The sequence below is a fragment of the Fringilla coelebs genome, assembly GCF_963513975.1.
Source record: "Fringilla coelebs genome assembly, chromosome: 22".
Taxonomy (NCBI): Eukaryota; Metazoa; Chordata; class Aves; order Passeriformes; family Fringillidae; genus Fringilla; species Fringilla coelebs.
Window position 1 is genome coordinate 6282491 of NC_140048.1, and position 17140 is coordinate 6299630.

Here is a 17140-nt window from a genome sequence, read left to right on the forward strand (position 1 = left end):
GGCCCGGCGGCCTCCGCTTCGCCTTCCCGCCCCTCCGAGGCCGCGCCTCTCCCGCCGACCCCGGGCTGTGCCCGCTCCGGGCCGGGAGCGCCCTGAGGGGCCGCGCCCCCGCCCCGCGCCGTTACGTAACGCAGCGCACGCGGCGGCCCCGTTCCCACACACCCGCGCCACGTGCGCCGCGCCCCGCGGACAGAGGAGGAGGCGGAGGCGGAGTCGGAGCCGCTTTATTGGAGGAGACCGCGCGCGGGGGGCGGGGCCCGCGCGGGCGGAGGCAGCGCCCCGCCCCTCACGCGGCGCCGCACGCGGCCCCCGTGCGCGCGCATGCCCCGCCGCCACGTGCGGCTCCGGCCACGCCCCTGGGCGTGGTCGGGGCGAGGGGCGGGGCCGAACGGGGCGGGGCCCGGGCCGGGCCATTGAGGCACCGCGAGCTGTGCTGGTTAGTAATTAATGACAGGAGTGTCTTAAGGCCACCAGTAAAGTTAGTTAACATCTCGATAATCAAAATAGGTTTGCTTTAAACAGCAGTAAACGGGCTGAGAAGGCAGCAGGTTTGAAGTGGAGAGGCTGAAGTAGATTCCCAAAGGCACCTTCAGTTGAATTGAGTTTCTTCTTGTAATTCATGAATACACACTCCAGACTACAAAGAGAAGAAAAAGGCTGGATGATGTCCTTCAGCCCCTCACCATAACAATCCTGCCTTTTAAGAATTTAAGATAATAGAGATAAATCCCACTTAAATCCCTTGAATCTAAGACTTTGACCGTGTTGGTTTTCCTAGTTGTATTTTTCCCTTGTGCTTGCACACCAGGACTGTGTCTCTGCTGTGCTTGCTACTGTTACAGCACAACTTAAAAACTTTGTATCCCCTTAAACCCTTGGCAATTACATGAGCACTCAAACACTGAACCATTCCATACCTGGCTCTCTATCCTAACCCAAAGCTAGTCTCATTTCACCAGCAGCCAAACCTCTTCTCAGAGGCTCCCTAGTACAGCAGTGCAATCTTAACTGCCACAAAAAAGCAGGAAGCCAAGGCAGATGATAACAGACAAGGACAGTGTGTGTGGAATCTCATGTTACACTTCCGCAGAGGTAAAATAAACCCAGGTCTGTTTCTGGTTTCCAAGCCCTTGCTATTTTCACTTTCACCTTTGTCACTCACTTGTGGTTGAGATTCCAGTACTGGGGCTCCCACGTTATCACAGTTTGCCACTTACTGCATGCAATTACTGTTAAATCCATCACTGCTATTTCAAATTCATCTTGGTTATACTTCCATCTGAGTATCCTGCCTTTGCTTAAACTGTACCAGTCAGCAAATTAACACTATCCATTCCAAATCTAGGAGAAATCCCCATTTGGGTCAAACTTACCAATAATGATGATGATGATAATGACAACAACACCTATCAATATTGCCCACATCTGTGAAAAAAAAAGACATACAACACTTACTACACACCATGCAACAGCACCAAGTGCCCCTCAGGGTACAGGAAAACAGCCCCTGCAAGGCACTTTCAGCAGTGTTTGTCAGATCTAACATGGCAAGCAAGGGTTCTTCAGTCAGCAAGCTCAATCCACTACAGCACTCAGAGATGGCAGGCCATGCACACAGGCACACAGAGCAATATGGGTTTCTCCACATAAAGCCTGTCCCAAGTGAATGCACAAGCTGTTCTGTTACTCACCAAAGATGATTCCAACCTTTGGCAACAGCTACAAGTACAGGAGTCTGAGTGAGCTTCTTCCACTTTCTAATACTTCCCACACATTCATTAAGCTATGCATTTTTAGCCTTTTTTTCTTGTTTCTCAAAGCCTCAGATTACTGACACGCTTCCCCTCTGGCCATTATCAGACAAGATCCTGCCTAGGGCAGCACAGCCAGCAACACAGCTGCTTGTTACTTTAAAAAGTAATGCCATGCTTTAAAAACTAGATGCTGTGACTTAAAAAACGTTGGCTAAACGCTTTTGAGACACAAACTGTGGCAGTGCTCCAGGCCCAGTGCAGGCACACAAGCCAAGGTTACCTTGCAGTTCTTCCACCAGTACTTCCTCTTCAGCTTGGCCGCGCTGGTCTCGAACTGGGAGGCGCCTGCTTGCAGGGCATCAGCTCGGTCATCCAGCTCTGACAGCTTCTGATCCCGCTCCAGAACCTTGTCCACGTTCACCCTCATGATGTCAACAACCTACAGCAGTTCAGGGCTTACAGTGAGTGACCACACAGTGCAACACAGCCACAGACCGCAGACAGCTCCACAAGGTAATCAATGTTTTCTCAGAAGCAGGAGCTATTTTATCTTTTATGCAGCCATAAGCTTAAAGAAAACTACGAAATCCACCCGTGGCTAAAAGCCCTGAATCCCTACTTTAAAAAGTCAGTTGTGAGGGTACCAGTAGTTGGTTTTTCTGGGTCTGGATGGAAGGCACTGGAGACAGTAGCTCATGTTCAGACTCAGGTGTTTATTATTTCTTATCAGTGAAACAGTCTCACTACTGTGAGCTTGGCAGCTTTTCATTAGGAGGCAGAAAATGGCCAACAATCTCTTGGAACAAGGGCTTTTAACACTAAACTATCCAATTAAGAGCTGACACCCAGATTATTTTCCCTTTTAACCCAATAACTGATCCCATCGAGCTGCAATGCAGACTTTTCTGCCCAATGACAAAATGCCACCCAAACCCATGCAGAAGGAGGAAGAAGAAGCATGAAGAAGAAACCCAGGACAGCACCCTGTGCCCTCCACCTTGCTCCCATCCACAACATACTAAAAATCCCAAACCCTCAATTTCTCACCCAGTGATCCACCTGCACTGCTCTCTATAATCTATTTCACACTTTTGTGGATTCCAGTCTATCCTGAAGTCTGGGAAACTTTCTCCATGAATGAGGGTGAAAGTCAGTGCTGCCCTGGGGGTCAGGGCACCCCAGAGCAGACACAGAAATATTCCCAGAGCTCTGGGTTTCCACAGTCAGTAGTGCTGGCATGCCTTCAAAGCTGGAAAATAAATCCTGACTTGCTTCAGAAGGAGCTGAGGAATATAAACATGATAGTAAACCATGTCAAGAAATACTTGCCAGCCAGCCTGGCTTTTGGATTCCAAAAAATCACATTTGGTAGCCAGCTCTCATGGCTACTGATAAGAAAAAAGCTTGTTCTCTGTAAAAAAAGGGTTTTGTCTTTACCTATGCCAAATCCTCAAGCACCAAGACTGCAGCTAATGTCTGGACACTGGGAACCTCTCTTTGCTTCCCATTCATATAATGAAGGGGAAACTGCTTTGGAAAAAAATATCCCTTCTAGGATATTTTCCCTTCAGGTTTCCTGCAGGAAGAGAATGACACTACTATCAGACCAGACTTTTACCTCATCTACTTGGTGCTGGGTTTGCTGAAGCCGGCGGTTGCTGCCAGCAGCCATGTTTGAGCTCCCAGGGACATTGGCCGACCTGCAGTAAAGAAAGGCATCATTACACACCTGACAGTCCTGAAAACTGGGAACTTGTATCCCTGTAATATACACAGGGCAGTTTCTTACTGGAGAAATGGTGTTTAAACAACTAACAGTGGGTGCAAGTCATGCAGTGTCCCAAACATTTTGCCAACAAAAATTGCCTGCTGTGCTAAGAGGCAGCAGTGCTTTGCAATGAGGCAGAGGACAGCTCCAACAATGCTCCAGAGGCCTCAAAGAGTGAGCAGCTTGGGCTCAGGGGTTTTCTTTCTTTCCCATATGAACACAAGTACTAAGTTTCAAGCAACAGTAGTTTACAAAAAATTAAATACAAAAACATAATACTTATTATAACTATGTGATTTTACAGCGATGCTTCTCTATTCTTTTGAAATGGTTGATACGGAGCAAGAGAAAGCACCAGAAGGAAAAAGTATTTTTAAAATACAAAATTTACCTTTGTTCAGGTTTGAATTCATAACAGAGTTTTTACCAGCTACAACACTCTGCATCTTTATAATGGACACAAGAGCTTCTGTACATACTCCTCATTACCTTTTCACCACGTGCCAGGTTTTTAATGGGTATCTCTAGAACTATCTGCACTCAGTTTCCTTTTCCATGTTCTTACTTCTTTCACATCAGAGGCTTGTTTAGTTCATGCTGGTACTGCAAACAGCCAAGTCCGACTGTTTCCTGTATTTACACATTTGCACACTGGCTTTTAACTTGCACATAATGAGTAGAGGCACATCGCGGGAGCCAGGGCAAGGCTCGGAGCCGGCCCTGTACAGCACGGTGTCACTGTTTTAGCGCTGCCGCCACCCTTCGGGGCCGCCTCAGTGCCAGTCCCAGGTGAGCAGCCTCGGAAATGACAGCGCTTCCTGCGAGCTTCCAAACAGAGCAACGCCCGGTGCCCGGCAGGCGCTGTCCCGGCAGGGCGGGCCCCGCTCTCCGGCGCGCCCGGGGCCGCGGGACAGCCAGGCCTGCGCAGCCCGGGCCAGCGCCCCGGTCCCGGCCCGAGCAGCGCCTCAGGCGGGGCGACCCAAGGCACGGCCGGGCCGGGCCTCGCCTCCGCCGCCGCGGTGTCCCCAGCGCCTCCCGGAACCCCCGCCCGCGGACCCGCCCGGGCCCTGCTCCCGCCGCCGGGCCCGCCCCGCTCCCAGATCCCCCCGCCCGCCCCGCACTCACATCCTGGCGGAGGGACGAGAACGGGGCCGCGGCGGCAGCGCCCGGGCGGGTCCAGCGGGAACTGCGAGCGGCGCCCCGCGCTGACGAGTCACGGGGCGGGGCCCGGGGCGGGCTCAGGGCGGGATTGGGACCGGGACGATGGGCGACGGGCGGGCCCGGGGCGGGATTGGGACCGGGGAGACGGGCTCGGAGCGGGATTGGGACCGGGACGATGGGCGAGGGCCGGGCCCGGGGCGGGATTGGGACCGGGACGATGGGCGAGGGCGGGCGGATCAGGGTGGAGGGGGCGGGGCTCCGGGGCGGGGGCGGGGCCGGGCCTTGGCCGTGCCCCCGCAGGCCGCGCTGTGGCCGCTGGGGGGCGCTGTGCCGGCCCCGCCCGCCCCGGGCGGTGACGGAAACAGGAACGGGAACGGAGAGAGCGGCCGGGCACGGACACACGGACAGACAGACATGGACACACAGCCACACAGTGATAGGGGCACGGACACACGGATACACAGACACGGGGATGGACACACACGCCCACAGGGACACGGCCATGGGGACACGGCCATACCGACAGACAGACACGGACGCACAGCCACACAGTGACAGGGGCACTGACACACGGACACACACAGACTGAGGGACACACAGACACGGACAGACAGACGTGGGCACGCACACCCGGACACACAGCCACAGCCACGAGCATTCCGTGGTGCTGTCACTCGTGTCCGTGCAGCGCACGAGGGGGACCGGGGCTGTCCTTGTCCCTGTCCTTGTCCCTCTCCTTGTCCTTGTCCCTCTCCTTGTCCTTGTCTTTGTCCTTGTCCCCCGCCCCGGCTCCAGGGCCGCCCGGCGGGATCCCCGCTCTCGCTGCCCGGTCCCGGTGCTGTCGGTGACCGGAGCAGCCCCGGTCACACGCCGGGGCTCGGTGCCGCTGGCAGCGCTCCCGTAGGAGCCCCGGGGCTGCTCCGCCAGGGGACATCGGCCTCCGGTGGGAGGGAGGCACTGGCGGCCTTTGCACCACGTGCTCTGAGTTATCTTTTCTTTTTTCCCCGTTATTAAACTTTATCTCACCCCGGGCATTTTTTCCCCTGATGTTTGGTCTCCCAGCTCTCTCCCGCCGCGCCCCCGGGGATAAGGGAGGAGGTGCTTTCCTTCAGGACTGGGTCAACCTGCCTCGATGGGAAAGAACCCAGCAATTAACAGCCACAGCCATTTAAGATGGAAAAATGGGAGCAATTTGGAGAGTTAAATGCTGATTTATTCTAAAAGAGAAACATAATTAAACTTTCTCTGCAGTCGAGAAGAAACTCTGTAATTGAAAATCTCAAATTCAGTTGTGGAGCTGGGTTTCAGAAGAGCTTACTCATGATGGTACTAACATGGTCTCTGACAGACCAGATTAATTTATTAAACCTGCTTTCAGGTTTTGCCTGCTGGGCTGGCCATGTAGTCTGTTCTCAACAAGTATTCTTCTCGAGGACCAGTTCATAAGTAACATAAGTAACATATAAGTAACATATAAGTTCATAAGTAACATATTTGATTAGTGCAATAGTTTTTGTGTCTCAGTTATTTTATCATTAAATGTGACCTCTCAGGTTTATGCATCAGCAGCCCTCTTGAATTCTGCCGTTTGGCTCTGCTTTGTGTACAATGTAGGATTAAGCATTTTGCTACCAGCTCTATATGGTTCCTCACAAAAAATCCTGGAAGTGATTGCCCACTGAAGAGGGACTGCAAACCAAGCTCTGGGGGCTGCACCTGCTCACGGGCAGGCTGTGGACTGTCACATCATAACCCCCAAAAAATCAGATGCAATATTCTTACAAGCAGGTCATGTAAAGCAGAAACTTTTTTTTTCTGTGGTTCCTTAGAGTGACTAAAGGACTACTTTGCTCTCAAAGGAGGATGGAAGAGATGTGTTCAGAAGAGATGTGTTCAGAAGAAGGCACACACTTTGTATGGGGAAATTTTCTTTTTTAATTTACAGCAGAAAGAATATAAAGCATTCAGAAAACATTTTCCATATTTTAAGGGCAATTCAAAACATTTTGCATGGTTCCAGCAGCTGAGTTCTTCAACAGATCCATTGATTCAGTGATGCTTTACATGCACAGTTACAAAAATAAAACTTACAAAAGAGAAGACATCTATACTAGTTTTACATGCAAGTCTTGGGGACCCCCCATTGGGCACCAGCTATTGTGTGGAACTGCCATAAGCGTGCAACCAGAGAGGGGGTTCATGTTATATTCTGTATTTCTTTCACACAGTATCACTGCTGTCGAATGTGTTTCACAAAGGAGCGATTCTATTATCAGAAGACAGAAGATCTGGCTCCTGGCACTTGGGAATTTGAATTTTTCCTAGAAAGCTGCACTTACTTATCTTAGGTGAAAATGTTAAGTTCCACAACCAAGAAGAGGGTTCGAAGAATCACTTCACTGGGGGGAGAGCTGCCCCCTGCCCAGTGACACACTGAAGGGTTTCTGCCCGACACAACAAAGCACTTGGGAGCTGGGCTGGCTCCAAGCATGCCAGGAGTCCTGGAGCCGAGCTGCAGAACTGCCTGCATGCTCCACAGCCAGCACAGCCTTAAACGTTTGGCTGAAGCAGGATCTAGGTTAGTAGATACACCACCAGGCCCATGGATCTGGAAGAGTAATTTGAAATAGCTCTGTATATTACTGAATGGTTTTCTGTAAAGACAAGGAGTTAAAACATTTCCACTGAGGTCATTACTCTTGTTAGGAACGGATCAATTCTATATTGTCACGTATTGGTTAATGGGTGCAGTATTTCAGTTTCAAAATGTCAAGAGTTCTTCCAGTACTAATACAGAGCATTTCCAATTCATTCCAAAGGAGATTCTTCAGTGTCTCCTGTTCTGTTTTGGCGTGAGAGGAGAATTTAATGGTTAAGGTTCCAATTGCAGACAGTAAATCAGGCTACGAGGCTGCCCACAGGCACAGTGTGAGAGCCAGGCCATTTGTTTTGCTTTTTTCCCTTTTTTTAAAATTGAATCAGGTCATAAAGCAGCAGTTCAGAAATGTACAAGAGAATTCTGATAATGAGCTATAGCACATCTACTGTAATTCAATGCTGGCAGTGAAAAGAAGTAATTAAAAACAGGTACAATTATAGAAAAGGCACCAAGAGCACTGACCCCAGTTTTTTTTGCCACAATCTTTGTTTTTACTCTTCTTTTAAAGACACCAGTTTCAAAGCTTCCTATGTGTGAATATTTTTTGGCTTCACAACAAGCCTTGCGTTTAAACATTGCAGTTGGTGGCCGGGATCAAGCAAGAACAACTATTCCAAAACTAACAATCTCAAATTTACACAAGTTCATTCAGAAATTTTAAACTGCCACGAGCAGGACAAACAGACAGGAGCAGTTTCTGATCTCAGACACATGTACGTGACCCACAAGTAATGACACGGACTTCAGGAGTTTCTTCCCTTACATTCCTGTGTAATGAAGATCAGAACTGGTTCCCATTGTTGAGAATCTGTGACAGTTTTAAATTAGTAGCTCAATTTAAAAAAAATCTAATTTCTTTGGCTCCTCACTATGTGGAAATAGCAATATACCATGACACCCCTACAGGATCAGTTTGCATCTTTTTTTTTAAGTTTTACTTAATTTTTTAAAATTTTTTGTGCAATTTTTATTACATTTTCTGACTTCCAGCAGGAGATATGAAAATGTGAAACATATTTTCTACTTTCGTACTATTTATTTATTTTTTTTCATTTTATGTTCATTCTAAGTGTTCTTTATTGGAGTGAGTGTATGGTGTTAAGCTAGATACGGTTTTGTACTCTTATGATTATCTGCTTTGCAAAAGTAACTTAATTTTCTTAAGCAATATTAGCATTCACATTACTTGGCACCATTGGCAAAAAAAAGAAAAAAGAAAAAAGAAAAAAAAAAAGACGGGGGTAAAAAAAAAGAAGGAAGGAATACATAAATTAAACCCAACTGAACCAAACTCCTGGTAGCCAAAATCAAATGTAAACATATCCTTTTTTTCTTTTTTTTTTTTTTTTAAAGTAATGTTGCTCTGCCTTTTTTTTCCTAAGTCTAAATACAGTAGCTCTTTTTTGCCATTTAGTCATGCTTTAGCAAAAATGTTCTTCTAAAGAACATTTAAAATAAAGTTTCTTATAGTGAAATAAAGTTTTTGTTTCATTTTACAGACCATAGCCACTAATGCTTTGCTTTGTTCATTTCTTTTTCTTGAGTTCATGCACATATCTCTTTAATATATACAATATGTACAAACAATACATCCACACTCTTCTCGTTCATTCAGACAAAACTATACAAATAATAATTTTATCTTGCCAAGTTATTGACCCTTTGTGAATAAAATATTTAGTAATTAATCAATATATTCCCTTTCAAATATTTTTTTCTCATTTTCCATTTCTACCTTCTATATATACAGAAACTGCCCAGATTTTGATGAAGTAGCCAAAATAAGAAATTTACTGGCCAGAATGCAGCACCACTGATCTTTAGGTGGCATAAAATGTCCAGGCAACATATGTACGTGACTCTGCAAAATGACAAGAGGTTTGACAAGTACATAAGAGAAAAAGCTACATGTTTTACAAATTATTTGAGAACTTAATGAAAACAATAGTACATGAAGGTAAGGCTAGAAAATAAAGTGCTGAATATGAGAGAAAGTACATGACAGTTGATATGTTTGCAGGTTCTAGTAAAAATACAAAAAAAAAAGTGTAAAACTTGCTTAAGCTGCTCTCTCCATTCCTCATGCAATACCCGTGTCTCTCGTACACCAAACCCCTCCTGTAAGTTCCCACGGGATGTATTAAAAACCTGCAGATTTAAAAAGTTGCATTAAGTGTGCTGTAGAGGTTTAAATAAAACACAAAGGACAGGAGTGCGAAGGAAATGAGGATGCATGGACCCAATAAAGATGTACTGATCTAAGCCCCTCCACTGAGACTCTCAAAGCTTCAGTTTCTTGGAGATGACTGACAGGTGCAGGAACAGCATTCTTGTGTTGCTTGTGCATTCCCACCTTTTCTGAACAATATTTTTGGTATAATATTTGTACAGTTCCACATGTTGTTTAATACAGCCCTATATGAAAAGGATAATTAATCGCTTCTTCCTTCCTCCTCGGAGAATGAAGCAACTCACGATTTCCTCCTGGTGTCTTGTTTTCCCCACGATCCAACAGAAGATTGAGTTCCAAGATGTCTTGCTGAACAAATTAAAAGTTGTCCATGAAAGTGCAAATGCAATGACCAAAACATTACTGTTAAAATCCTGCAGCTGGTATTTCCAGAACTGCAGTGGGTATTTTTGTTGTTGTTGCATGTCTCTGCTAAAAACAGAAAATGAAAACAGTCTGAAAAGCAATGTCACATTGCTACGGGATGCTGCTGCGTATCTTCAAGTTCCTTGGCCTTTTTCAATTCTTTCACTCTGAAAAAACAAAGAGGAGCTATGTAACACTTCTACTACAAATCTCTTCAAGACAGAACAATCAGAAGGATTCATCACTCCAACCTCCCGTGCAGAAGAGGCGGCTCTCAGAGACACGACAGGAAGGCAACACCTTCCCAACACCATAAACAGCTGGAAGTGCAAGAACAGGCCACTGGGGATCCCAAACACCTTTGGAGAGACACACTTGGTTCCACTGCTTTTCCCCTCTACTGGCAACTCCAGCTGGGCTTCATTCTGGTGTCAGCCTGAGTGCTCGTGGTTCCCTGCACCGCTGGTCCCTGCCTGACCCTGCAGCTCTCACAGCAAAGGGGCTCTTCAGTGCTGACCCTTTTCTCCACACAGTGCTCAGGCACAGGGGGGGAAAATCAGCCTGTCCTGCTTGGAAAGGAAGCCTGGTGTTTACAGAGAACCTCACAGAAGGAAGTGTTTATGTACAAGCACAAGAACCAGTATGGCTGTGAGGAAAGGCACTTTGTTTCTCGGGTTTTCCAGCTGCTGTGCCCCTGTGTTTATCATGCTGTTGGCAGCATGTTTTGTGTTGTCCCAGCAGTGCAGGATGCTGGATGTTGTGTGCCAAGGGAGATGAACCTACAGGGTGGAAGTCACTCCTCCTAGATGTGGCCAGTTCTCAACTTTCCCAAATGCATGCCATAATTACCTCCTCTAACTCACCAAAACAAGAACTAAACCATCACTGAAAGCTGAAAGAGTTAAAAATTAAATTAAAGGGTGAAAAGAAGGGAATAATTTCAATCCCATCAAGTGAAACAGAGCTCTGCACTGGAGCTGGGGCAGCAGGAAACCTTCTGCTCAGGCTGAGAGCCTGGCTGTGTGCAGTGCAAAGGAGCCAGACCAAACACAAAGGCATTCCTGTGCTGCCCCAAAGGTGCCCAGCTGTGCTTGGGGCTGGCTCTGCCTCCACTGACAGGGAATTCCTCTGCAGTGAGATCCCTTTGCCACCTGCCTCCACATGTCTTCCCTCTGCTCCTGCAAGGGGAAGTCCCCTGCAAAAGGAGCAGATTACAGCAAAAAAGAAAAAAAAAAAAAAACAAAAAAACAAAAGGTGATTTAGTTAAGCCTGTATAGGCTCAAGTGCTCATGTGATGCTGCAAAAACTTGAAAGGACAAGTAACAAAGGTATAGCACAAAAAAATAGTGTCAGAGATGCAAGTCTGTGTAAGACAACCAGCTACAAGTGAAAGAATGTAACAAAGCCCAAGTAAATAAAAGTAAAAAAACCCATCAGGAGAGCTGAGCAGCAGCAGTGACAGTTTGTAGCTACTGTGCATAGACTTACACCCACACATCTTTTGGCTCTTGCACCAGCCTGCTAATATAAGGATAGAATGAAGGCTATAAATTGATCTCTATAAATACACCTCCATCTCACCATTTTATTTATTCATTTTTCTGCATGTACTATTAGTCAGAACCACAGTGAAAAAGGAGCTGGCTGCTTTTACCTCTGTTTTAGCTGACTCAAAGGCTCCAGCCCTCAAATGCATTCTCAGTATTTGTGAAATGTGGCCAACAGGGGTCAAATCAGACTAACCTGTCTGCAGGTTTGTCCTTTGTTAATTATCCTAATTCCACTGTTGGAATGAAAGAATTTCCTTCATGTATGGAAGGAAAGACAGAGGGCTCTGCCAGCCGAGTGCACACAGTGGGTGTGTTCAGGGTCTGAAGGGCACTGACACTGCTGAAATCCAAGCCCAGCAGGTGCCAAGCTCTGGTCCCAGGCTGAGGAAGGGACAAGGCAGCCAACAGCACCAGGGGCTCTCAGCTCCTGCCTGGACAGTGCCATGCTGAGCCTGACTGCCACAGCTTCACAGGGAAATCTCCTTCAGCAAGATTTTGGCTCTGCACAGGCTGGTGTATAAAAATCCTGTTGACATTAAGAGGCTTCAGCACTGCACAGAAGGCAGCAACAAGCCTCTAAGTTTGTTCTCTAAGAGCTCTAAGTTCACTGGGGTTCTTCATGCTGGGTACAGCCAGATCCCCTTCTCATTGCAGGCAACACAGGAGGGCTGACACAGTAAGCCAAAACAGCGACAAATGGCAAGTTACTCATCTCCAGTACATCTACTTTTATTTTCTTGGTGCAGAAAAGCAGCCTCTCCTTTGAATTTTTAATTAGTATTTCTAGTAGTGCACCATTTAGAAGCAGGAGAGCCAGAATCCCTGGTGCTGTGCTAGAAAAGATGTTGTGCCTCTGTGCAATGGACAATTTTTAAAGCTTAGATTAGCTGTGTTTAAGGTACCATCAATTAATGCATGATTTGCAGTGCAACTTCCAAGTGTTTTCTGTTGCACTTCAGTACTGTAATGTAAAATTCACCTGTTATTACAGATCTCTCACTGAGAACATGCACATTAAATAAGCTGGTGGCTCTTTCACTGAGACATGCTATTCCTTACTTCAGCACTTCACATGCAAGGGCTACACTAACAAAGCACTTTCACTGGAGGAATGCAAGACATGCTTTGCTGCAAACTTCAACCTACAGCATGCAATATCTGCACTGGTGCACAACTATTGCATCTGTTTGCCTGGAACACACATGCCAACAGAAGTTAATTACTGCAGCACTCAGCATTTGCACTAAAACAGGTCCTGGTTCAGAAACAGAATCATAGAATGTAAAGGGTTGGAAGGGACCTCAAAGATCTTCTAGCCCCAACTCCCCTGCCATGGGCAGGACCACCTTCCCCTACCCCAGGGTGCTCAGGGCCATATCCAACCAGGCCTTGAGCACTTCCAGGGATGGGGCAGCCACAGCTTCTCTGGGTAACTTACTGTAGTGTCTCATAAACCTCACAGAAAAAAAAAATTCTTCTTAATATCTAAACTAAAATCCCCCTCTTTCAATTTGTATCAGTTACTCCTCACCCTATCACTACAGTTCTGGATGAAAATTCCCTTTTCAGCCTCCCTGTAGCATCCTCCACACACTGGAAGGTGCTGTGGGGTCTCCACACAACCTTTTCTTCTCCAGGCTGAGCAGCCCCAACTTTCTCAGCCTGTCTTTGTGGGGGAGGTGCTCCAGTCCTCTCTTATCAACTTCACAGCATCCTTTGGACTTGCTCCAACAGTTCCATGTCCTTCTTACGTTGGGGACACCAGAACTGTGTGCAGGACTGACAAGAGCAGAGGAGAGGGGGAGAATTCCCTCCCTCCCCTGCTGGCCATGCTCCTCTGGATGCAGCCCAGGACACAACTGGTTTCTGGGCTGGGAGCACTCAGTGCCAGCTCATGGGGAGTTTTTCATCAGCCATGACCCACGAGGCTGTTTTCAATCACTTCTCCACCCAATCTGTCTGTGTGTGTGTGACTGCCCAGACCCAGGTGTAGGACCTTGCACTCTACTCTGTTCCTGAGGTTCCCAGTCCCACCTCTCCAGCCTGTGCAGGTCCCTCTGGATCCATCCCTTCCCTCCCAAACTCACTGAGGGTGCCCTCAATCCCCCTGCCCATGGCACTGACCAAGATGTTGAACAGTGTCAGCCCCACTGCTGACCCCACTCATCAGGTGGACCATAACCCACTGACCACAGCTCTCTGCCCGTGGCCAAGCAGCCAGTTCTTCATCCACCCAGTGCTCCATCCTCAAACCCATGTCCCTCCAATTTAGAGACAAGGATGTCATGTGGGACAGAGTCAAACATTTTGCATTTGCAACACTTTTCCTTGGTCAGGTGGGATTTACATCATTAACATGCAGGTGTAATAACTACAGCTGAAAAACACAGACACAAAACAGTACAGAACTTCCCTAAAGGTATAAACTGAAATCTGCCACAGGTACATTACTGAAAGATGCTATTTAGTATGGAATGACTTAAAACAAACCCTGCATTCCACAGCATGTACACACTTAGGCATCAAGATGATAACCACCCAAATTCACTAAATTACCATATTTTTTTTATTAACTAATATCTGTGTTCAATGCAATAGTGTGTGTGTCCCACTGCAGGTGGGTATTGGGAGTCCTTTATTCCACTAACACACTGCCTGGTAGATATGGAAACTTGCAGTCTGCAGCTCTCAGTCTCTTTTCCTCTCTCCAGAGCCAGCCCTGGGATGCCAGGAATTTCTTCCTTCTCCTTGGCAGCTGGTACAGGACAGCCCTGCTCACCATGGGCTCTGCAGCAGGCACAGCCAAGTCAACTGAAATACCTCCAAATGTTACCAAAAATGGAACCAGTCCATGGCCAGAGTGTCACTGGGGAAGCTCTGAGGTGTTATTGTGAACCCCATGCTGCCTCCTCAAACCATGGTAAACAGGAGGTGCCAGAACCAGTGCATGCACCAAGGTAATCCTTATCTGAAATGCTTTGTCAAGAGAACCTAAAAATAATTGTCTTCAACCAATTCTTTCTTGGATAGCCTGCACTGCAGCCTTTCCTGTGTCTTTGAAGTCCTTCCAGTCTTTCCTTAACTCTTCTTGAGTTCCTCACTCAGTGGCACTTGATTTGATTACAGCAATAGCAGGGACTGGCATTTCCTCTTTCTTCATTAATACTCAGTGTAATAAACCCTCAAAATTTTCAACTGCAGTTAAAAAATACAGGTTGACCAGGGAAGAATTTTGGACAAATTAGGACCCTTGAGAATAGAAATCCTTTGAGTAAGTGGTGCTAGGAGAGATTTTAAGTGAACAATACAGTTCTGCCTTCATGCTATAAGGCAATCTTCTTTGGTTAACATTTTTCCAGTCTTAAACTGAGGCAGGGAAGAGAACCAAAGTGTAGCATTTGCAGTTACAAGCATAAGGAAAAGAACACTACTGGGATTTACAGAATTGAACAGCAGAAAGAATGTTCTTAGAGAAGATGTTTCACCCCAGTTTGGTAGACTTGCAGCGAGACTTTTTTAAACAGCAGAGAAAATGAGGGCAATGGAAGTGACAGCAGCAGGCCAGGTGCTGCTGGATGGTGTGCAAACCTCTCCAGGAGCCTACAAGCTCTGTCACACTGGCTTGGATCACTTCTGGGAGTGCCTCCCTGAGCTGAATGAGGGCTGGAATCAGGACAGCTCAAGTGATGCCCAGAATGGGAAACAGGCCCTGACTTTTGCAGATCTCCAAACAAAAAGCACCATCCTATGCCAGCAGCTCTGAAACCATGCACAAAACTGGTTTTTGACTGTACATCTGATTTTGCACTGGTGAAGCCCCAAATAACATGTTCTCCAGACAGTAAGCACTTCTAAGGCACAAAGTTATTCCCTCTGCAAGTGCTGAAGAGCAGATGGAAGGAAAAAGCACGTGCAATAGAGATGACCTGAGGTGTCTGAAACCACAGCCGTGATGCTGACATACACAGAGGGAAGAGAAGATGATTTCAAACATGAGCTTTGAACCCTGACCCTTGGGAGATCCATCCTGGTTCCCAAACTGCTCCAGCCAGCCAAAGTTTCTGCCCCTCACACCATGGTGCTCACTTGGACAGTGTACAGGGGGTGCATCAGTATGTGCTGAAGCAATGTAGAAAGCAACAGCCCCAGCAAGTGGCAGCTCCTCTCCCCATGCCCTCCCCAGTCCTGGAGAGGCTCTCAGCAGATGAACCAGCCCTACCCAGAGAAGGTCACAGCAAAGGATGGCTTCATGGGTAAAGCATAACACAAAGCTGCTCCACCAGAGTGACCCCGTGATGCCCAGCCAGGGAAATGCTGAATGAGTCCAAATGCTGAAGATCAGTTTACAGGACAGGGGGTAAGAGCCAGAGAAGGCTGGCTGGTGAGTTACCTGTTGCTCTGAGAGCTGAAATGGCCTGTGGGATATTTAAGACAAGGGAGATCTTGCCTTTTTCCAGATACCTCATTTAGGCAGCAAAACAAAAAAGACAAAAAGGCCCAATAAGAACGACACCCCAGAGCACGCAGTCTGCAATTTAATACACACATCTCAGCTCCAAACACATTCAGCCCCTGCAAGAGGTAAATGAAAAAAAGAAATTACTTTGAAAACTTTTGTTGCAGGTACAGTGACGCATATCCCAGTGAGACATTTTCACACATCATCCTGAACTCAAACAAATGGGACTTTCCTACCCCTTGAAATTTTCCTCTATTCTCCATCTTAGTAAGAGAGGCAAGAAACCAGGAACCTCAATGCAATGTCTGCTGCACTGCTCAGATTAAAACCACATTAAAAATACAAGTCCTAGATGCACAGGAGTAGGAGAAGGTTTGTTGCTAAAATGCCAAAAGAGGGAAGAGTATGCAGAGAACAACAAAACACAGCAGATGTTTATTCAGGTATGAAATGCAGCTGTACTTACCAGAGAAATTACTTCAGATGCTACACACTTAACTCCCCTAAACTGGAGAGCAGCATTTAATCAAACTGTGAGAACATGGTGGGGTAAGGGGGCTTATTTGTACATGAAAGGTGAATGAAGGCAGTTTTTATTAGTCATGATCACAGGTAACAAGTGCACTTGTTCTGCCCCAGAGAGGACAGAAGTTTTGCTGTAGGCTGAAGGTGCCTGGCCTGTCATCCCCTTGAGATGGGAAAGACTCACTCCTTGTGATGTCCTCCAGATCATCTCTTGCCAAGGGTAGGGCAGAGAGGGTCACACTGCAGGCAGCTGTGCAATTTGTTCACCTCCACACCTGGACTGGGAGCAAAACTCTCTTTTGCAGGAGGCTACAGAGGATGGTTTGACCAATATGAAGGCAAATATTTGTGTAGGGGGGCATGGTAAGTAGCTGAAATCCCTCTACTGAAGCAGGTTTCCTGAAGATGAAAACTGTTACTTAAAGGAAACAGCTACTGGGGTTTTTTTTCCCCTAAAAGGTATTTTAATTTCTGCTGCAGAAGGATACCAAGTCTTGTCTCACAAGAGTCAGCCAGTAAAATCTCCTGCCTCTTCCTCTTTACTGATCCTAGTGTAATGTCACCCAAATAAACCCAGGAAAAAAAAAATCACTCAATTTGGAAAGTTTTAAAACTGAAACCCAGGAGCAAATGCTGCAATCATTTCTCTGCACACTCCAACAGCACAT

At 46.9% G+C, this 17140-nt stretch overlaps 2 protein-coding genes across 2 annotated transcripts in view; both read right to left on the reverse strand.

Annotated features, from left to right (window-relative positions):
• Nucleotides 1–209: 209 nt before the first annotated feature.
• On the reverse strand, nucleotides 210–4886 carry VAMP3 (vesicle associated membrane protein 3). Its single transcript, XM_084220012.1, has 5 exons — nucleotides 4648–4886; nucleotides 3373–3454; nucleotides 2035–2193; nucleotides 1374–1425; nucleotides 210–637 (listed from the first exon to the last, which is right to left on the reverse strand). Coding segments are annotated over exons 1-5 (315 nt in total). The 5' UTR covers nucleotides 4650–4886; the 3' UTR covers nucleotides 210–617.
• A 1712-nt stretch (nucleotides 4887–6598) lies between these two features.
• CAMTA1 (calmodulin binding transcription activator 1) overlaps nucleotides 6599–17140 on the reverse strand; it is a 225276-nt gene continuing 214734 nt past the window's right edge. Inside the window, exons 23-24 of the mRNA XM_084220356.1 lie at nucleotides 15879–16060; nucleotides 6599–10105 (exon numbers count right to left, since the gene is read on the reverse strand). Of these exons, the coding sequence (XP_084076482.1) occupies nucleotides 10042–10105; nucleotides 15879–16060 (246 nt within the window). The 3' untranslated portion in view covers nucleotides 6599–10041. The remainder of the gene's footprint in view (nucleotides 10106–15878; nucleotides 16061–17140) is intronic.